The following is a 23,557-nucleotide window of genomic DNA, read 5'->3' on the forward strand; positions in this document are numbered from 1 at the left end:
ATAATAATTTGACCATTGAACTCTTCACGAATAATTGTAACGCAAATCCAAAGTTAGCCAAGCGAACTTTTAAAAAATCGGCCAAGAGCGTGTCGGACACGCCCAGCATAAGGTTCCGTAGCCATTACGAAAAAATCAAATAATATTTTTCTAAGGATTTCGTAGTGTGTAAGGAATCTTCTAAGTTTAGGTATATTTTATACCTTAGGCTGCTATTTACTCATAAACTACTAATAATTCTTAAGAAAACTTAACCGTTATAGTTTTCCTTGTAAGTTTGATAAACTTACTTACTACCATCCTAAATATTTTCATTTTCCACCCACCGATTTAGATTCAAGAGGGGGGGGGACGCTCGATTTGAATGGAAAGGTGCACTTTAAAGTTTAATATTTTGCAAACAAATCACTGAATCGAAAAATCGTTTTACCAACCCCCTAATAGTTTTAGATAGGTCCAACGATACCCCACACTATAAGGTTGGATGAGAAAAAAAATCACCCTCACTTTACGTATATGGGAGGTAGGTACTTTCATTTTTTTTTTTTAATTTTTTATTGTTCCATTTTGTCGGTATAGTTTACATATATCATCTTGTCAGCCGAAAGACGTCCACTGCTGGACATAGGCCTCCCTCAAGGATCTCCACTCAGACCAGTCTTGTGCTTTTCGTCGCTCCATCTTGTTGAAGGCCTACCGACAGCTCGTCTCCCGGTCCGCGGACGCCATTCGAGAACCCTTTGACACATATATTCGTGCAAAATTACAGCTTTCTAGCATTGATAGTCCCTGAGCAAAACGGACGGACAGACAGACAGATAGACATGGCGAAACTATTATGGTTCCGTTTTTGCCATTTTGGATATGGAACCCTAAAAATGAGTCGCTTACCAACTGATATGTAAGTACTTAAGTATACCAAATATTATAATATATTTAAATGTTTAATTCGGCATAACTTTTTTACGCAAAAGAAAAAAAAGCAAATGATTCGTTCAAAAACGCAACCGTTGTGTACAAAAATTATTTCAAAGATCGCATTGACCAAAAATAACAGTTGCTAAAATTTGTTCGGCTAAAGAAAATTTACCAAAATAATTTTGACAAACTGACTGACTGACTGACTTATAGATCAACGCACAGCCCAAACCGCTGGGCCTAGAAACTTGAAATTTGGAATATATGTTCCTTATTAGGTGTAGACGCGCACTAAGAAAGGATTTTTCGAAATTCCCACGGGATAGGGAATAAATGGGGTTTATATTTTCACTTCAAAGTGGCCCTATTTCCGTAACTATAATTATTAGAAACTTCAAATTTGGCATGCATGTAGATAATACTAACAGTTAAAAATATTTTTCAGGATTTTACGAAATTCCCACGGGATAATGAATAAATGGTATTTGTATTTTCACTTCCAATTAATGACCTTATTTCCGTAACTATAATTATTAGAGACTTTAAACTTGCCATGCGAGTAGGTAATACTAACAGCTAAAAATGTTTTTCAGGATTTATCCAAATTCCCACGAGATATTTTCGCTTCAAAGTGGCCCTAACTCCGTAATTATCGGTATTAGAGATTTCAAATTCGGCATGTAGGTAGATAATACTAACAGGTAAAAACGCTTTTAAATATTTTAGAATTTTGAAAATCCCACGGAATAAAGCGAATAACGAGGATTAAAATACCAACTGGATCAGAAAACGCACAAGCTAAACTAATAAAATTAGAGACTGGAGATTTGGCAAACTGATGTACTAAATCTAAATAAAAAATAAATAATTAAAAAATGGTTTTAATAAGTAATAATAAAATGAAGATAAAACTAAGTATACAATAACCAAAGACTCAACTGTATAACAACACAAATTATTTCCATAAATATAACGTCATAAAGTAAGATTTTATGACGTTAGGACACTGTAAGGAGAAGATTTTCTGTGTCATGATATGAAAGACCATGCAACCATTTCTTAACCTTAACTTTAACTTCGTATTTGTTTAATTTGTAGATAAGGATTAATTTGTTAATTTTATTATAGAGTTTTGAACTCAAAGAGATTGTTTATCTACGAGCAAAAGCTGTATGGCACGCTCTGGTTTTGGATACCGTGTGACCATGGCGACGCATGAGCAGAGACTCATCTAATGGCAAAATGGAATGGTGACGCAAAATAGCTTGAAGGATGAAGGTTTGCCTTACTGTGAGTATTTGAGATTCCGAGTAAAGTTGAGCGGTTGTTTAATCCCGCCTTTTGAAGAACATGACTTTCAGTACACTCAGCCCTCAATAGCGCCGTTTTAAATGTACCACCCCACACCGAGATACAGTACGAAATTATTGAATGACAGAGGCCGTGGTTGGTCAGAAACAGTATATCAGGATTGGCCGAATGCCGAAGCTGCTTAAAAATATAAAGGAGCTGCCTAACACGAGTACAGAGGGTCTCTATATGGACATGCCAGTCCAATTTCTGATCAATATGTACACCTAAATATTTAATGCTGAGAACAATGGATAAGGTTACACAATTACAGTCCGCAACGTCACCGGAGCATTTGTGCACTTTGATAATTTCAGATTCAGCAATGGAATTTGGCAAAAAAGAAACGAATAACTATTGGATTTTTCGAGATTCAGAGTCAGTAATTTAGACGAAAGCCATCCAGTAACCGTAACAAGAGCATTGTCGGCATTAACTCTTGCCCCCTCCCAACTATCATCATAAACAAGAAGAGCCGTATCATCTGCATAAGTAAATATGTCACAATTTGGAATTGCAAATTAACACAGCTCATTCACATAAATTAGAAATAGGGTAGGACCCAGGATGCTACCCTGAGGAACGCCAAATGTAAATGCTTCCTCTTTGCTGAAATGGGAACCAATCCTAACACACTGGGAGCGGCCAGTGAGATAACTCTTAAATATGTCAAGAGAATGACCTCGTATTCCAAGTTTTTCCATTTGTGATAGAAGGGTGGGGACAGAGACGGAGTCGAATGCTTTAGAAATATCTAGGAAAATACCGTAGCACTTTAGTCGATTATCCATTTTGTTGACTAGGGTATTCGTGAAAGCAGAAACCGCATCTTCAGTTGAAACTCCGGTTCTGAAGCCGTATTGGTTATGAGCAAGTAATCTGGTAACAATACAATAATTTAGCAGTGACATCCTCATCCTAGCCAGGATCGTCTCCGTAGAAGGGAACTCCTCAAAAGTTGATGGCACACACAAAAGACTTTTACTTAATTGTTAAATTTTAATGGCAATGCGTTTATATGATATACACCACCTGATGCTGCAGCCAGGGTCGTCTGCTGATGACGGAACTCCTCAAGGGTTGATATCACAGGTACGAAATTTTACATGTACGTTCAACGAACTGACACAATTACTTTGCTCACCCGTGACCTTTATGATAGCTACTTTTATGCATGAAATGTGTTCATGCAATCCCTTCACCTCCACTCTGTAAGGACACACACAAATCACACAAATCCATCTATCACCAGCACCACCACATTGTACTGACACGTTTCGAACTCAACCAGAGCTCATCTTCAGAGCAACACAACCGTTCAGCATGCTACAGTGTGAAATTTGGCAAAGATGGACCTAAAGTACCTAATACAGAGGTGCACTAGGGAAAGATTTTTAGAACACTCAACTTTGTTTGTTTCTTTGTCTTTTGGGTTCTCTGAAACTACTGAGCTGATTTAAATAATTATTTTACCAATAAAAAGCTACACTATCCCTGATTGACATAGACTCCTTTTTTTTAATAAGTGAATTCAATTTGGGCAAATTTTAAAAATTCTTTCAGTAATAGAAAGCTACAATGTGGCTCTCATCGACAAATAAGAATATTAAAATAGATCATAACAGTAATTCACGTCCTGCAGGAACTTTACAATTTCTCGGGATATAATCCTATATTGTTTATGAAGTAGCGGGTAAAAAAAAACGCGTAGTAATTTAACGTTTTCTAAAATTCCACCCTTGAATCAGCGAGACAGGGTTTCAAAGTTGCTACGAATTATGATTAACTACGTATGAAGGCTGATTTTTGAATTCCAAAATTTGCACCATCTGTCTAAAACAACGTCTGTATGTATTTGTATTTCCATGTAATTCTCCGAAAAATCAGTCAAAACACGAAAACAGGATCGCAGAAGATAAATGTATGTTACCCCAAATTTTATGCGAGCGAAGCCGCGGGCAAAAGCTAGTTTCTTATATATATGTAGGTACTTCTTGTGAAAATTTCCAGAAATTTTCGAGAACTTTCCAGCTTTTTGTAAACTTTCCGCAATTTGCACATCCGTAGTCTAAAAACGATCAAACATCTGACTGAACGCACCAATGCCACTAACAGCACTAAAAAGTCGAAGTCTTTCCGGCTTTTCACTTATATCTTGACTTCAACGGTCTCCTTGGAGGACGCCAGGTCCGCCACCATGCTCACAGACTTGGTTTTCTCAACCTTCTTTGGCGGCGCAGGAAAAATGAACGTCTTCACCAAGTTGGCGACGGGCTTCTCTACAATGAACCAGAGCGTTAATGCTAAGACGAACGAAAGGACGAGCAACGATGTGTAACTCATGAGCTGTGAACAAATGATTTAACTAATTAAATTGGGTAATAAAAATCATTTCATTTTATTTCAAAATAAATAATTTCATTTCATTTCAGTAATTTGATGATGTCGGAGGCCCTGGTCTATTTTGGGTTACTAAAGTATAATAACGTAAATATAATATAAACAATCAAATCTAGCTGAGCCGTGGTAGCTTCAGCTATGGTCTTTCATGCTGACGATCGTGGATTCATACCCGGGTTTGCGCATCAGGCTTTATCGAAATCGTTCTAAATCATCTTTGGCCATTCTAGCTCCTTATACCCAAAATAAGGGATTGATAATAATGGGATTACTTACGATTTTGTAGAAGGTCGTGCGTGAGAGTGCGTCGTTGTCGGCGGTGTATGTCCGAAGTATGCAGACATGGACGATGTAAGTGCTGTACGTGAATTTGGCAAGGATACCCCATCCTGCCCAGTTTAGTATACCGCGGTGGGTCTCTAGCAAAGTATAATAAAGTATAATAGTATCTGGAAAAGTATTCGTTGGTCAAAGAAATCACAGTAGAATTTATCTGTACATACATTAAGTTAAACAAAGTACTCACTGTCAACTTTAAGAATGGTGAAGAAGATGTGGAAGAAAATCATGGCACCAAACAGCACTTTGATGGAGCTGGAGTATACCATGCGGACCCCCAGAGGGATCTGGATGCCTGGGATGTAGAAGATGGCTCCAGTCAGGACGATAAACAGTTCTATCGGAAATAGCATCCAGTAGAATAAACGGAATTTCTGGAACATTTAAAGAAGGTGGTTATCAACCATTACCAGGTTGCCATAATAGTCATACGTCATGTCAATCAATTTAGCTCGCATTTTACGATCCTTGACCATAACAAATTCATAACAGGGAGCACAAGCTATTGTAAATTGAACAAAGGTTCGCACGCAAACTAGAACATGGCACAATTCAGTAATTGAATTTTACTAACACCGTACACTGTATTCATGCTAAACCAAAGTAAAATACTGATTGAAAAAAATCAATGGTAACAAAATTCCACGGTAATTGGTTTATTTTATGGTAACTCACTTTGTATTTATGCGAGCCTATGTCACTCTCCTTGAGGTTGTAGATAAGGAAAGCCAGTGCAAGTCCAAGCGCGTAGCACGACAGGTTGGTATGCCCCCGCTTGTACAGGTTATTAAACGTATCGTCGTTTACAAAGAAGTTTAGCGCCATCCTGTAACAATTACGCGGAAATAGGCTAGTGATTAAAAAAATCTAATTAATTCGTTCGACAGTTAGATTATTAGAAAATATCTGTAAGGCGTATTTTTCTTTCGTTAATTAACAAATAAAACGGCGTAACGTCACGGGCCCCACTCTCAAACCTTGACGCGCTTCATCTTTGTATTTTTTTATTTGATTGAGAAAAACAAAAAATACATACATGTTCAATCATCATCATGTCAGACGAAAGACGTCCACTGCTGGGCATAGGCCTCCCCCAAGGCTCTCCACTCAGACCGGTCTTGTGCTTTCCGGATCCAACGCGATCTCGCGATCTTAACCAGGTCGTCGCTCCATCTTGTTGGACGCCTACCGACAGCTCGTCTCCCGGTCCGCGGACGCCATTCAAGAACCTTCTGACCCCATCAGCCGTCAGTCTTGCGAGCAATGTGCCCCGTCCACTGCCACTTCACTTTCGCAATTTTTGGGGCTATGTCGGTGTGTTAGTTCTACTGCGGATATCATCATTTTGATTCTATCCCGCAGAAAAACCCCTGAGTGACTTTGAGCTTTCTCATAAGGCCCACCGTTCGCGCCCACGTCTCAAATCCGACATTTCCAATATTTTTTTGATAAGCTGACAGACTAACAGATAATATTTTTTACCCAGCAAACTAGCCAATTGCGCGTTTAAATACATAAGATACAGGACATGTATACTCTTACTCACTCTGGCGACACAATGAGGATGGCGTGTAGATTCTGCATGAACACTTGCACGGCGGGAGTGAGCAGGCCGACAGCAAACAGGGCACCGATGGCCATCTTCTGTGCACGCGCACCGTTCAGCACGTACGCGATTATTATCCCTAGGATGCTGAGCTGGAAATCTGCTGCCAGGTACCTGAGAACACCGATTCTCGATGAACTGAAGCAATTGTTTTGCTCACTCGCAACCTTTTGATAGCTACGTCTATGCAAGAAATGTGTGTAGTCTAACATCTGTTACGAGTAGCATGGTGAACGGTTGTGTTGCTCTATGACCTCTGGTTGAGTTCGAGACGCGTCAGTGTATTGTGGTGGTGGTGATAGATGGGTTTGTGTGATGTGTGTGTGTTCTTAAAGTGTGGAGGTGGAGAACTGCATGAACACACATTTCTTTCATAAACGTATATCATCCGCAAAGTACCTAACGCCTCATTCAATAAATTATCAGATTCTCGATTGATCACCGTGAGATCCCAAGCCGCGGTTGCCAAGTGGTTTGACCTAAAGCCTCTCAAGCTGAGGATCGTGGGTTCAAATTCGGACTAATTGAGATCGGATAAAATCCCAATATTACAACCATTTAAATGATTGAAATCATCGTCATATCAGCCTTAAAACGTTCACTGTTGGACACAGACCTCCAGTTGCTTTGGTTGGAAGCGGCCTGCATCCACCGTGGACCCGCGGCTTTAACCAGGTCATTCGTCCATCTCGATGGTGGACGTCCTACGCTGCGCTTGCCGCTCCGTGGTCTCCATTCGAGAACTTTTTAGCCTCAACGGCCATCCGTCGGTTAAAATATTGGAATTTTGTTCAATCTATACGTAGTCTAATCTATATAATATTCAATATATTCAACCATAGCAGAAGAGACTCATTTTTTTTCATGAGTGTTTTATGTGCTGAGTTAGTTAAATCCGCGATGTAATTTTTGAATTTCCGTGGGAATTTAGTAGAATCCCGAAATTTTAATTCAAGTTGAGTTGGCGGACTTTAAACCACTTAAGTCAAGTATATGGTATTGGAGGTATATGGAGGCTTACCAGGCGTGAGCCATGCACTGATTATTGTCAAAATAGTTTTGGATGTACAACAGATGTCGCCACCACGCATGGTAGCAGTCTTCTGCCTCAGTCTCTATGATTGGCTAAAAAAAAAGCTATAATTAGGGCTTTGAAGCTTCATAAAGAAGTAACAAAGAGGTCAATAGACATGAGAGGAGACTGGCAGCTTCCTTGGACAATGAATTAGCTTAGCTATTCAAAGAGGGAATGCCACCTGTACCTTGCCTTGCTTTAAATAGCTATCACTGAAGAAGTACTTGTTTAATAGGTACACCTTACCTTCCAAAATGGTCCGTCTCCCATGCGTCTTCCTAATGTCATCACGAAAAACATCACCATCGCGTACGGGGGGGTTAACCTTGAACCATTAATGAATTATTAACACGTGGAATAATTAACTCTTTAGGGGCATGTTGTCCACTGTATCAAAACGTCTACTGTATCAAAACGTCTACTGTATCAAACAGTCTACTGTATCAAAACGTCTTACTGTATCAAAACATCCCAGTATCCCTGGCAAAGGGCTCTCCTCTTGACTTCCACATCTCCCTATCCAGAGCTATATTTGGCCCCTCTCTCAGTTCAGCGTCCAGGTCATCCCGCCAACGAATAAATGATCTCTTGAAATTTAGTTGTAAAAGCTTACCTTAACCATCTTTTCAGAATGCCTTGGGGCAGTAACTTCCAGGAAAAGTTGTTGCCCTCCACAAGCGTGGAGTACATCGTCAGCAACCCCGAAATTATGAAGAACGACTGCACGATCAACGTGCCGTTGACAAGTATGTGGAATGGCAGATTGGAATATGTCTGGAAAATACAACGGGAAAAGTTGAGATGGTACTTTTTTGATAAATTAGAAACAATCGAAATAGTTCGTAAGACTAAGAATAAACATATTAAGGATAAATAACCATAAGTAAAACTTAACTATGAACCGCAATACCGCAATGACACATATCTTTGTGTTGTTTATTTGTACCTAATGATATTGTTGTGTCTTGTGTTGTGAGTAAATGTATTTTCTTTCTTTTTTAAAAAAGGCCCGGGGGCATGGTGCCCAAAGGGCTGGCAGCATTCCATCGTTGAATGGCGATTTGTTAAGAGAGATAGCTGCCAGCCCTTTGGTCTCCAGTAGTGTCGACCAGGCGCTTTTGCACTTCTTTAATTAATTTGTGTGCGCCGGGACCCCAAGGACCCAGGGTCTCGAAACCGGTAGCAACGAAGTTGTATGCTGAACAGAGACCCTGGTTTTTTTAATATTTTCCTGCTCTCGGCCGCTTCAGCCGCTGCGCCAGCTTTTTTTCTTGAGGGGATAAATCCGGAATAAGGATATTTGCCGAATAAGTAAAGTAAGTGACATAGCAATTTGAAGTAGCACTGGGCAGGGCACATCGCTCGAAGAACAGATAACCGTTGGCAGAGAATAGTCCTCGAGTGGCGACCACCAACCGGCAGGCCTCCCGCTAAGTGGACTGACGATATCGCGAGAGTTGAGAGAATAGTTTCAACCGTTAGTGCCACAAATATTTTTTCTCAAACTGGCCTTTATATGTCCCACTGTTGGGCACAGACCTCCTCCCAGAATGAGAGCGCTTGGCTTGAGCTACAGTACTCACGCAGGCCCAATGCAGATTGTAAAACTGTATACTCATACCTTCGCTTGCTTTAATTTGCTTCGCGAGTGTAAATACAGGTTTTCTCTTGATGTTTACGTTAGTTGAATTGCTCGTGGTAAAGTTTCCAATGTAACCTGGGCTCGAACCCACGATTCTCTACTTGAAAGACCATAGGTCTAATTACTAGCTGCTAGGCCTACAGCGTTCCTAAATAAACTCTTACCCTTTCCACCAATGCCGGATTATCCGAGGTGATGAGGCTAGGAATTGGACAGTGGCCCAGCAGCACGAGGCATATGCTGATCGTTCTGAAGAAGGAAAACTATTAAAGTCGGACCGTTCCTGGCTTATAATCGTGATTTAAACTGTTTAACTTAGTAATTTAATCTATATGTCCAACGAGAGTTTCATTCAGCCATTATAAATCATATGAGCGTTCAATCTAATTACCGTGTCAGTATCGCGGGGAAAAGCGACACGATAGTAAGACTGAGCGCACAGTTGATAAGACAGGTCGATTGCCAATTCTCTTCATCTGTGCACTCAATCTGATTACCGTGTCACTGTTGCGGGAAAAAGCGACACGGTAATTAAACTAGTGCCCAGATGAATGAGAATGGCCGAAGTAAAAAAAAGTTATGTCAACGAAAACTATATTACTATTGAACTTGTTTTGTATTTGTATTGTAATATACCTACCTAGTTTTATTTATGATCCCTAAAGGAGAACCAATCTTATTTTGATTATTGTTTTTATTTCATATCTTGGCTTTCTCAGTATTTTATTTACTATGTTATTATAAATCTTATATTAATTACTCTTGAAGATTTCAATATAGGTAACAGAATTACAATAGTTCTTATATCTTGGCATTTATGTAAATTATGATCTAATATTACATTGAATAAATAAACTAAACTATTAGTTTTCACCCGCGATTTTGCTCGTGTAAATCATTATACCTTATACCATAGAGTAGCATAAGTACTACTCGGTACGGTTTGTGAGCCTTCGGGTACGGAAGACTACGCTAGCCGGCGCGGGCGCACGCCTGCGGGCGCGGGTGCAAACTGCGTCAGCTAGTCGCTTAAATATTAAGGGGCTGCTTCACTATCCATTGATTAGTGCAAAATTCAGATCTATTGTCAAGAAGACATTAATATCTAAGGCGTATTATAAAGTTAATGATTATATCGTGGACAGGGATATTTGGAACTAATTCCGATTCGCATTAGCGATCCCTTTAAATAGCGAACCTACTGTGTCAAAAATAAAGTTGAGTTAAATACTTGGATGTATAGATATCATGCTCAGTGGCGTGCAACTGGAGAGGCCTATGTCCAGCAGTGGACTAAGATAGGCCGATGATGATGATGATAGATATCATTTAATTACTTATATTGTAAATCTGTTTGAATAAATATACCTCGTTGAGTTTCTTGCCGGATTCTTCTCAACAGAGGATTTTCCGAACCGGTGGTAGATTTTTTTTTGACATTCATAAGTGCTTGTTTTAGCCTAAATTGAATAAAGATATTTTGAGTTTGTCTTGGAAGTGTTAACTGACGGTTAAATGTGAAGCCGTCTCTATTTCTTTTGTTCGAATAGACGGAGACGGCATCACATTTAACCATCAGTTAACACTAAACAATGGATGGTGAAACAGTCCCTAAATATCAATATTATAACACTCACCTGAAACCGTCCAGGCATTTAAGCCGCTTTATCTTGGTAGAAGTCCCGTGTCTTGTTAACATACTCCTCCAGTTCCGCCTTATAGCGAAGCATAGCAAAAATTTTGTAACTGCAAAAGCAAAGAGAAAATCAAGATGTGAGTAACAGCGCCGTCAGAACGGGTGCCGCTGGAAAGATAACAACATTTTATTCAATTGTAAAATAATTATAACATAAATCGATAAAACAAGTTAATTGCCATATCGCACGATGTCGCGTGAAGCGGCCGGTTACTCCTATATTAATGTGTGTACTATGGCCGGTGACGCGATGTCGCGTTATGCTCTCTTACAATTTTATTAATTAGTTAGAGCTACAAAATAGTGGTCGTAGCGTATTAACTTTTGGTGTTTGTTTTGTTCCATAAGGAACTAAGGAAACTTGTATATAATTAGTAGCTGTTGCCCGCGACTCCGTTCGCGTAGAAGATGGTTTACGTCCTATTCTCAGACCCACCGAATACACACAAAAAAATCATTAAAATCGGTCAAGCCGTTTCGGAGGAGTTTGGTTACAAGCTCTGTGTCACGAGAATTGTATATATTAGAAAGATTATAATTGTGGATTCAATATAATAAAGACAATAAAAAAAACAAATTCGATGAATTTTTAGTTTTGGCTATCTACTTACAAGCGTAAGTTCAACATTTAGGCTTGATAATGAACGTGTTAAGCCAGTCGGTATTTTAATAAGAAATAAATTGATCTAAATATCAAAATAAATATCATGGGACACTTGAAACCAATTGACCTAGTCCCAAACTAAGCAAAGCTTGTACTATGGACACAAGGCACTCTAGGCACTTATTTACTGAGAAGCTGTTTATGTTTTGACACATAATCGAATAAGTATTTTGTTTATGGTCAAGGCCGCCAAGGCAGCTGTCCGATCGACTGACCTACAGTCACTCGGATGGTCTTTATTTCGAACTTGAACTGATTTCTAAGTTGTTACTCTTTTCCCATTTTCAACCGACTTAAAAAAAGGAGTGTGTGGTTCAACGACTACAAAAACCTTGAAAATATTTTTCTACTAGTTTGAAGACGGTGCCTCAGCACGAGCCAGCAGGAGTGATTGAAGCCCAATATATACTCGTAGGCACCTCGTAGGTAGTAGCAGGTGAAGTAGACGACTATAGGTCCACTCTTGCTGGCTCGTGCTGAGGCACCGACTTCAAACTATAGTAGAAAATTATTTTCAAGATATTTGTAGTGAGGGGGTTTTTTTTTTTTTTTTTACTTTTCGTCATCATCATCACTCGGAAGACGTCCACTGTTAAACAAGGACCTCCCCACTAGAAAACCAGTCGGACCGTTCTTGACTTATAATCGTAAGTTAAACCGTCAAATACCGTAATTTTATATATTTACGTGTTGATGACATGAGTTGAGTAGACATGGGTAATATAAACTCCAATAAGGGATCTGATTCACTAAATCCAGCTCCGGTACCGAATCCGCTTATCAACTCCGACTCCTTTATTGACTCCGGTTCTTTAGAGCGATTATTAGTTTGTCTATGGCCGATCCGGCTCGGTTCGGTACCGAGGTACTGAAGTACATTCGTCCTAATGACTCTTTTGAATCTGTGAGTCACTTCGGATATAATTATTACTGGTGAACCGGATCCGGGGAGCGGCTCTGAAATTGGTATCATGCTATCCCTCTTCCTCTCGTAATAAATGTTATTAGCGTGAGCGGGACGGCACATATCCGATCCGATCCGACGTGATTGAACGAAAGTGAAGTAAGTGCTGAATCACCGATCGCGAGTCGCTCGATGCAAAAATAATAATAATCATCTTCATTTCAAGTAAATGTGACTCATTTTGTTAGTAGACAGGCTTATTTCTAGTTAGTAATAGAATATGAAATAGCTATAGGTTGATCGGAGTTAGTAACTCCTCGGAGTCGATGAGATTCGGATCCGCTTAAGGATCTGACTCTTTTGAATCTTCAGATCCGGATTTATCCATCTCAAGTTGATGTAGTATATTGAGATTCTAGAGCAGTAGTGCCCAAACTTATTTTTCTCGTGACCACTTTCAAAATTTTACTGTTTCGGTAGACCCCCTGCTGCTACATTTCTACCACATTCTTAAAGTCACCAAAAAATAAAAATTGTGTTGGTGTGTCTGAACAAGCATTAAGCATTGTCGGGCGGATAGCGCTTTGCAAGTCTGTACATGTACACGAAATTTTACGTAATATCGAATACGCAAGTTTGGACAAGTAACAGTCGCTTGCCTTATTAAAATATTATCTGCTTAGTTAGGTACTTAAAACAATGCCCTTATAAAAACTATGCTTACATTTTTGCTCTTTACTATCAAAAGCAGATAAATTTTCGCGGACCCATTAACATCTTATGGACCCCATTTTTTGTTCACGCCTACGTAGACCCCCAGCAAGTCTCCCGTGGACCCTGGGGTCCACCTGGACCACTTTGGGAATCACTGTTCTAGAGTCACGCAACAAGCTATGGAGAGAGCTATGGTCGAAGTTTATTTGCGAGATAGAATCCGGAATACGGAAATTTGCCAAAGAGCTAAAGTCATCGACATAGCTCGAAGAATATGCAAGTTGAAGTGGCAATGGGCGGGCCACATCGCTCGAAGAACAGATAACCGTTGGGGGAGAAAAGTCCTCGAGTGGCAAATACGAACCGAAAGACGAAGCAATGCCAGACCTCCCACTAGGTGGACTGACGACATCGTGTCGTGAGGGAGGGTAACCGATGGATACAAGTGGCGAGTGGCCGTTTATTGTGGCGTTCTAAGGGGGAGACCTTTGTTCCGCATTAGACGTCTTCCTGCTGATGATGATGTAACATATCTACAGTTTCATTTATTGTTCCTGTTACAAATCAAAAAATCTGTGTCTTTAAATAAAACTTACCAATGTCCCCTTGTTCTTTGCTATATTTGCTTAGATAGAAGTCGTAGGCGCTTCCCAGGAAGTTCAATAGGAGCAGGATGATCAAAACCGCTGCAAAAGCGTAGTCGCCGTTGTCTAATATCGTCTCTGGTTGATAGTCAGTGCACAGTGAAGACGTGACTCTCGCACGCAGTTGATATCTCTCTAGAGTCGAGTTGATGCATGCTTCTAGTGATTCCGTCCGATTTGACCGAAGGAACGAAGAGCAAGACTGCCTCAAGCAAATACCCCAGTGGATGAGGGTGCGGTCGAAATGTATAAAATTCTCTGCTGAGTATTCCTGGAAAAAGGGGTTAATATTATGAACATGAAATTATGTGTGAGACATATTCATATTAAACGAAAGTTAATCCGGATAACACGTCTTAAATCGAGTTAGGAGCAGCGCGACTTGGGATTATAACCTAACCAACAATAGTTATTTATGTCACAAGGGAGCAAAATGGTGTAAGTATTTACGGCGACGGCGTACATTGAATCCAGAATGTAGCGAAGGATTCTACAATAGAATCCTGAGCGTAATGAGAGATTCAAGTGTTAACGCCCATGATTAAAATAATTTTGCTCCCGAGTGGCTTATACAACTTTTCACACCGAGCATTAAGAAACTTTAAAAAAAAAATCTAAACATCTGTCAATACTATACAAAAAGACTCCTAAAACCAATCTTAAAATTAACTGCGGTCATACTTTTAAAAAGTAGCAAAACAAAAGTAGTACCTAAGTAACTAAGTAGTAGTAGTAGTAGTAGTAAAACAAAGGTTGCCTGGAAGAGTTCGCTGTTTTCTGTATCGCTTACTATTTCTGGTCTACAATAAAGAGTAATTGTATTGTATTAATTATTTTGCGAATAGGTAAAATCGAACCCTGGATCTAAAGCCCCATTGGTCAGAGACCGTCAGAGACGCCCTGTATTTTTATATATAGTACATACCACAAGTGTACGGTAAATATCGTTCGAGTCGTTCCCGTAGAGTCTGGCGTTGACGTAGCAGTATGTATCTCCAGGTTGGCGCAGACACTCGTAATACTTTTCCAGCTTGAACAACTCTGGCAGCCGCATAAACTCATCATCTAGAAAAATAAGTTTCTGCTAAAAAAAAACAATTTTAATACAAGCTTTTTTTGCTGACTGTAATTTTTGTTGACTGTACTTGTATTGTCGCCCAAACTACATTTGCATATCAAATTTCAAGTCGATGCCATTAACCGTTGAAGAGTTCCGTATTATTACAAATTAATGTTTTCGTTTGCAATGACTAATTCATGTTTATATTGGGTGGGGTTTTCTATTCAATTTGTTTACGTTTTTTTAATATTTTTTTAACCTTTGACACTTTTATTACCGTTGAGCATGCGCAATAGAATGGAAAACATCCGCCTCACCCACAATAGTGAAAAGAAAAGTGCGTAAGCGACACTGGGAAAAACGGCGTTTTAGTATATTCCCATTATACCCGCAGACTAACTTACAACGGTTACAGTTAAAATTAAAGAAAGCAATCACCGCCGCCAACGGACAGCCATAACATAAGTTGAATTGGGTAAGGCCGCGAATTTTGACCAATGAGACATAGAAATAACATGAAAAAAATACGTGACGTTACCATAAAACGTAACGTGAATTTTTATAAAGCTTAGATCATACTGGTAAATATTCTCATTAGATAACGTATCTATGAAAAAAAATACATGTCATATAATAAAGTGAAGTTTTTATTTTTACTAGAACTTTTTTTTACAAATAGTTGTAGTTGATAAACATAACGTATTAAAATACATTATACATTTTATTATCTTAAAATTGACACCCATTGTTCCACACACAAACATATACAAATTATCTCTCTATTATAGTTTCTGACGATACTGATCCTAAACCTGTCCTATATGGGATCTATAGAGCTAAAACATGAGAATGTGGAAGTACCCTCTAGTTGACGAACATCTTTCCAAAAGTGTCTCTTTACATGCCTCTATAACACGTGCAAATTTATAAGCATAATGAATTTGGATAAGTGGTTTTCTTTTATTCGACTAGATGGCAAACGAGCAAGTGGGTCTCCTAATGGTAAGAGATCACCACCGCCCATAAAGATCTGCAACACCAGGGGTATTGCAGACGCGTTGCCAACCTAGAGGCCTAAGATGGGATACCTCACATGAAATAACGAACATAATAATACATGCCACTTGCGTGGAAAAGATTACCCTATCGCATGAAAAAACAACCAGTTAAAAATAATCACAACTTACCCTTAAAATCGCAGGTGGTAGGACCTTGTGCAAGGTCCGCCCGGATTGCTACCACCATCTTGCTCGCTAATCCTGCCGTGAAGCAGCAGTGCTTGCATTGTTGTGTTTCGGCGTGGAGAGTAAGACAGCCGGTGAAATTACTGGCACGTGAGGTATCCTATCTTAGGCCTCTAGCTTGGCAATGCGTCTGCAATACCCCTGGTGTTGCAGATGTTTATGGGCGGTGGTGATCTCTTACCATCAGGAGACCCACTTGCTCGTTTGCCATCCAGTCGTATAAAAAAAAAAAAAAAGTACAAGCACTTTCGACGTTTTTTCGAAAAAAAACTCCGCGTCACTTTTGATGGTTGTTTGTCAACAAACTGATGAGATTTATTTATCTTATCGGTGTTGTCCTATTAGAGTATTAGTTGCCAGTGCACAAAAACAAGTTTCTACCAAAATTGGCGTTAAAGCTGGCTTTATAAAGCGTCACCTAAATATTCGTAACGAAAACGTGGAATTTTGGCACGTGAAAAGAAATAATTTTTTTTAAAGGGCTTATATCAATTATCTCATTTGCGACCTTGAGAGTTTATATCGTGTAATATAATAAAAAAAATTAAACCTCTAGGTGTTATCAGTTTTTTTTTATCAGCGTTCCAAATTTGAAACGTCCAAATTGGTCAAAATTCGCGGCCTTACTTTTGACAACCTTAGAGCGACCGCCGAGCGTAGGTATGAAAAGTGAAGTAGGTACATACAGGAGATTGACTTGTGAACTATCTGTGTTTTGTGCTTGAGATCCCGCGGGTTCGATTCCCGGCCGGGGCAGATATTTGTATGAATAATACTAATGTTTGTTCTCGGGTTTTGGATGTTTAATATGTATTTTTATATGTAAAAAGCCGTGGTGGCCTAGTGGTTTGACCTATCGCCTCTCAAGCAGAGGGTCGTGGGTTCAAACCCCGGCTCGCACCTCTGAGTTTTTCGATATTCATGTGCGGAATTACATTTGAAATTTATCACGAGCTTTGCGGTGAAGGAAAACATCGTGAGGAAACCTGCACAAACCTGCGAAGCAATTCAATGGTGCATGTGAAGTTCCCAATCCGCACTGGGCCCGCGTGGGAACTATAGCCCAAGCCCTCTTGTTCTGAGAGGAGGCCTGTGCCCAGCAGTGGGACGTATATAGGCTAGGATGATGATGATGATGATGAATATGTATGAAGTACCTATGCAATATCTAAATAAGTATGTTTATCCGTTGTCTAGTATCCATAGTACAAGCATTGCTTAGTTTGGGACTAGGTCAATTGGTGTGAAGTGTCCCATGATATTATTTATTTATAAATTTTCATTAGTCTGTCTGTCTATATTGAAAATACAAACTGAAATATAGACTCACTGCTTAAGTGGCTAAATAAGAGACAAACAAGCTGAGATATGAGGTGCATAGGGGAAATTCGTGTCGGTACCGTTGACCATCAGTGGTGTAGCGGTATAGCACGCGGTACGGATTACCGAGGACCTGGGTTCGATTCCCAGTGATGGTCTTATTTTTCTGGTTTTTCTGTGCATCTATATTTCAGTTTGTATTTTCAATTTAGGTTTTACGGGATGACCGTAAAAGTAAAAATTTGGAATTGAAATAAAAAATACAAAAAGATTCCAAAATCTGTCTGTCTATGTTAGGTTCATTTATTGAATGGATATTTTTTCCAGTCAGTCGTGTTGTTAACTAGCGTTAAACGTGGTCCAACTGTTTGGTCTTACCAATAAGCTTACCTGTTAAGGTTAAACTCGAAGCCTGTTGCAGCAGAACACACCCCAACACAAAAAATAATAACATTATCACTTCTTTAAAATCCGTTTAATTTAATTACTAAACATTAAATTATATACTTAATTCACTGTATCACTTCATGTCATAAATAAAGGATCCCCACTTGACCTAATAACAAATGTCATAATGTAACGTTTGACATAATCATCCCTTGAACTAACAGTTGCTTCATTGAAATCGAAGGGTTTTATGTTTAATTAAAATTCTGTGCCTCCTGTGATAAGTGATACAAGTGCAAAATCGTCATTTTACAGCAGAGCGAAAATAAGATATAAAAAATTCTGGTTTGTGAGCCAAGGGGGCTAGCATATTCTGAAGCACCTTTTTTATACATAAAAATATATTCTATAATCTTTCATTTAGTGTTTTTCGGTAAATATTGTTTGTTCAAAGAAAATCGCGAAAAACCTGTGAGTTGTACCCATTGAAATGTCTAATATGAGTAAATGATATGTGTGTTAGATGATGCAAGTTCTGTTATACCATGGTGCACCCCTGGAGCACCCATAATATCTCTTGGTGTAAACTGATATGATATACATGAACTTGTAAAACGCACTCACTCACTCACTCACTCACACTCAGCGTAATAGTATGTTCCCAGCTCAATGTTGCTTTAAGTAAAGTAAAACAAAAAAACCTGAAAAATTGTTTTTTTGACCTTGTATCCCGTTACAAATAAAATTTACCTAACTAATATTAGTTTGCATTTGCAAAAAGTAAAGTAACATATCAGTTTGCAGCGACACTGAGGCGAGCAGATCCGGCGCACCCCTGATCCCGGGTCACCTCACCCCCACGCACACCCACCACACTTTATGCTTGCACTTGTATCACTTAACAAAACTGTTATTGCCGGAGGTTATTGCATAAATATTTTAAGGGAATAGTTTGACTTATACATATAATTTTAATTTGTATACCTTTACACTTAAAAATGTGTTAGTGAAAAGTGATTCATAACGAGATGTATCACTTATCACAAAAAAAAAAATTGTCTCGCATTGGTAGTAGTATGTACATGTTGAGTTGTACCCTGGTCTGATTTTAGAAAAGTTGGTCAAAAGTGGTATAACTGTAGATATATCAATATTTCCGAAAAAAGTACCGAAAAATAAAATGTAACAATAAATTCAATTTCACTTATACCACAAAGAACGAAAATAATCTTTAGAGCAATTACATAAAGGGGTTACAACTTGATATATATCAATGTGCACGATTTTTTCCTGCTAGTTGTATCACTTTTCACAAAATTAGCTCCGAAACTATAACATCTAAAAGTACGTGAGATAGACCCAAAAATTTGTTATTTTTTCTGATTATTTCTAAATAAAAACACACAAAAGGGTACAAGTCGACTTGACGACTTGTCGTTGATCACAGGAGGCACAGAATTGCGTCTTAAAATAAAACTTTATTATTCTGTAATTTTAGCAAAACAACCGACAAACGATCAAGCCAAACGTTTCATTATGAAATTAATAATTAACGCCAAATAATCCTAAATTAATAATTTACTTTAAAGTCACGAAAGTAAAAGTAACAATTAGACTTTAACACGACAGACACAACTGCAGGTGTATTTCAAAATAAGCTGCTTCGTCAAGAGCAATGCTTAATATGAACCAGTTGGATTCAAGGCTTGGCGCAGACCGACTTGCGCATAACGCACTTGTTCCAACGCCGACGATGAACGCGAAGCGATAAAGCTACAAATTAAGTACGAGTTAACGAGCGATAAGCGATTGTGTAGTTCAGATAGTTGTCGATGGGCAGGATAAATAATACTACAACTAATACTCTTACAAAAGCTTTTATTTGCAAATTGTGTACTATAGGGTAGGTAGCCATTACGAAAAAACACAAGTAATATTATGTGCGTTATAACACAATTAAAACACACTACAGTCTTAAAATCTATTACGAGAAGCATGAAAAATTTGAGTGGAATAAAATTAAATGTCATAATAATATTTTGTTGAGAAAAGGTTTACCTATTCTAATTTAGTTTTTTTCCTTTACCTTTTTTGAGAAAAGCTTTTTTTTTAGCAAGCATGTGGTATTCTGAAAATGTTTGCCAAAATGTTTCATTTGCCAAACTGTTTCATTTCTCTAAACAATTTAATAAAACCAAAAAAAAAATTTTTTCTTATTTATAGAACACAGTATGTTAGGTTAGGTTTGTTTAATGAAAATTCCGAAAAAAAACATCGTTTCATAGAAAATCGTGAGTTGAGAAATGAAACAGTTTGGCAAATATGAAACATGTGGGGATCGTGAGTTGGGATAACCTAACGAACAAAAAGTTGGAAAACCCCCGACTTTGTCACTTCAAAGTTCAATATCTCAAAACTTGCCTTCAATTGAAAAAAAAACCGCATTCAAATCGGTCAACCCATTTAAGAGCTACGGTGCCACAGACACACACAGACACACATAGCGGTCAAACTTACAACACCCCTCTTTTTGCGTCTGGGGTTAAAAAGGCAGACAACCAAGCATATTACGAGTATGTGCGAATTAATATCTGTCACAGCGGAGCGTGCAAAAATATCTGACACGTCCTTCCGGCCCTAGAAATAGAGTCGTATCAGATATTTATGCACGCTTGTTGTGTCAGATATTGGTGCTGGGGACTGTACCTACCGTACAAATTATCGGAAGTCCGAAAGCTTTACTCATACATATTTTTTTAAATACTAACGACATAGTAACTAACGATCGAAACTCATAATCATCCAGAGGCGTCTTTACCTATAGTGCAGGGTGTGCGTTGCACACGGGCGCAGCGGTGTTAGGGGCGCCGGCCGCGGCACTGTGTACGTATTCCATTTTGACCGCGCGCTTCCTAGATGGCGCTAAAGTAATAATTGCACACGGGCGCTACATGGGCTAAAGACGCCGCTGTAATCATCAGAATTCATAATATCACTTATCATACTAATAATCATTGGCATTTAAAAATCAATGGCAAAAGGTTACAAACAAGAAAAATAAGAACCGGTTTACGGCAAGAAGGGGAAAAGCGCAAACAAATAGCCAATGCAAGTTTAGAGCTACGGGAAATAACATTGAGCTGTTTATCTCGAATGTACACAAAGATAACTTAAAACAACGCAATTAAGAGTGACCTTGGAAAAGCTTACCTATGAAAAGGGAAAAAAGGCATAACGCATTTAAACTTAGTGTGCCTTCCTATATGCTAAGTTTATTTTTAGACGATAATTTATGGCCTGACGGCATATCGTTTAGGAAATTTATTCATTTTAGACCTAAGCCTAAATAAAGTACCCCAACCTTGAATAATGATTAGTACAAATGGAAAAAATAAAGTGCAGGACACTGTACTCGTGTTTTATAACTGTAAATCCATCAAGCGATCGGTTGACGGTTGAAGTGGCAGTGGGCGGGGCACATTGATCGCAGGACGGATGGCCGATGGGGCCAGAAGGTTCTCGAATGGCGTCCGCGGACCGGGAGACGAGCTGTCGGTAGGCCTCCAACAAGATGGAGCGACGACTTGGTTAAGATCGCGGGATCGGTGGATGCGGAAAGCACAAGACCGGTCTAGTGGAGAGCCTTAGGCCTATGTCCTCAGTGGACGTCTTACGACATGACATGATGATGATGGAGATCGGTTGACGATGTGAGGTGTCTGTTAGAATAACACCATTCAAGAAACATGGCTTTTACCGTCGGAATTAGCATATCTCACGTCGATCGACGAAGACTTTGGCAGTACGGGGACGTCAGCGGTCGACACAGCGAAGGGAATGCTGATGGGGAGACCGCATGGTGGAGTAGCTCTTCTCTGGCGCAAAAGTGTTTTTTCGTGTTTCGATCGTGCCTTGTGTCAATCCGCGTATTGCAGCAATCAAAGTGTCTATGTGCGATAAGACCGTGTTAATTATGACAGTATATATGCCCGTCAACTGTATTGATAATTTAACCGAGTTCACTGATTGCCTAGGTCAATTAAATGCAATTACTGAAGACAGTGGAATAGAAAATGTAATCGTTTTGGGGGACTTTAACTCCCACCCAAATGAGCTATTTTTTAAAGAGCTAGCTAGTATTTGTGAAGAGCAAAAGTGGATATGTGCCGACGTAAAAAAACTAAGTATAGACTCGGAGACACATGGGTGCAAGAGATGGTTAGACCATAGTATAGTCACACAGTCAGCGTGGTCACTTGTAACTAAACGATGTGTACAGTTCTGACCATTTTCCTTGGTTTATACATTGTATATTTAATGTCAGTCAACGTAAAGTTGCTTATCGCCCTCCAGAGACTGACAGTGTATCTTTGGGAATAAGGTCGCCAGAACAAATAAAACAGTATTGTAACTTATGTAATAAATATTTAAGAAATATCGACACGCCAGTAGATTTAATTAAGTGTTGCGGATATTTTTGTAATGAGCATCATCATAAAATCATAATAAATGACTTATATGAAAATATTGTTTCTTGTTTATGTTTAGCTTCAAATAGTACTACCTACAGCGATCCCTTGCCTCCCTGCGCCACAGAATATATAATAGTACTGTCGTACAGAACGGCCACGCTCCGCCCCGCACCGGTTCGAGTTACCCCACCCCTCAAGCGCAGATTGCAGGAAAACCGCAGGAAAGCAGTCCGGTGCGCGACGCGATGTATGTCGGCCGCACGGCACTAAGTTCGGGAGCAATAGTTTTGCGAAATCGTAACGGTACCCTACCTACTTCCTTTTTCTAAATAAATAGTGATTTCTGGAATTAACGCGATTAATACATGAAATAACTACCTACCGAATGATTATTTTAAGTTTGTAGACGTATCTATTGTAATTGAAAATAATAATGCTTAAAATACGCAGACAGACACATTTTGTAGGTTTAAATAAATCGAGGATATTCTGGCAGAACCGGATAAGTGCACAATATTTATTTTTTATACGGTTTTGCTAGATAAATAAAGCAGAAAACATTGAGTATGCCTATGTATGTAACTTTAAAAAAAATGCACTTATTTTGTTTTGCCAGAATACCCTCGAAATAGGTAAGATTAACGATTACATTGATTTGCACATATCTAAGCCATACCTACATATGAGTACCTTTAAATGTCATTGGTAGCACTTATAGTATTATACAGTTTTGCAATAGTCAGCCCTGTGCAGCTTACGCACACATTGACGCGTGTACAGACGTCGTCATGCCTATGTAGATTCAAGAACGCGTATTTTGTACGGCGTGGCCGCGCTGTGCCTGCGCGTCCAGTATAGCAAATGCCTTCAGGGCACTGTTGGGGCTGCCACGGTTCTGCAGCGCTTCCGCCATGTTCGCGGGAGCTCGAGTGGACAACTTTACTGCCGTCTTGCGCAAAAAGATGGCATCACTTTTAATTAGGATACGTGGCAGCCCAAACAGTCTCCTGAAGACATTAGCTGTAAGAAATGAGTGCTCAATTATGCAACACCTAATTAAAAATACCCTTTCACTGGCTAGCTATAATTACTAACATAGTCTTAAGGAAATACTAACAATTT

The 23,557-nt window shown here is 39.1% G+C and overlaps 1 protein-coding gene across 2 annotated transcripts; it reads right to left on the reverse strand.

Moving 5' to 3' along the window:
* Window positions 1–358: 358 nt before the first annotated feature.
* On the reverse strand, window positions 359–19,631 carry LOC141435344 (nose resistant to fluoxetine protein 6-like). Of its 2 annotated transcripts, none has more exons than XM_074098054.1 (14): window positions 19,546–19,631; window positions 17,967–18,132; window positions 14,878–15,017; window positions 13,905–14,223; window positions 10,968–11,076; window positions 9,495–9,579; window positions 8,302–8,462; window positions 7,935–8,013; window positions 7,635–7,738; window positions 6,554–6,727; window positions 5,683–5,833; window positions 5,195–5,381; window positions 4,945–5,087; window positions 359–4,614 (listed from the first exon to the last, which is right to left on the reverse strand). In XM_074098054.1, exons 2-14 carry the CDS (start codon window positions 18,028–18,030, stop codon window positions 4,417–4,419), a joined length of 1,914 nt encoding a protein of 637 aa, XP_073954155.1. In that variant the 5' UTR covers window positions 18,031–18,132; window positions 19,546–19,631; the 3' UTR covers window positions 359–4,416. The 2 variants fall into 2 exon arrangements, with proteins under 2 accessions (XP_073954155.1, XP_073954156.1); XM_074098055.1 differs by having other exon boundaries at window positions 19,475–19,631.
* Between the last annotated feature and the right edge of the window lie 3,926 nt (window positions 19,632–23,557).

This window comes from Choristoneura fumiferana, chromosome 14 (assembly GCF_025370935.1).
Source record: "Choristoneura fumiferana chromosome 14, NRCan_CFum_1, whole genome shotgun sequence".
NCBI classification, from domain to species: domain Eukaryota; kingdom Metazoa; phylum Arthropoda; class Insecta; order Lepidoptera; family Tortricidae; genus Choristoneura; species Choristoneura fumiferana.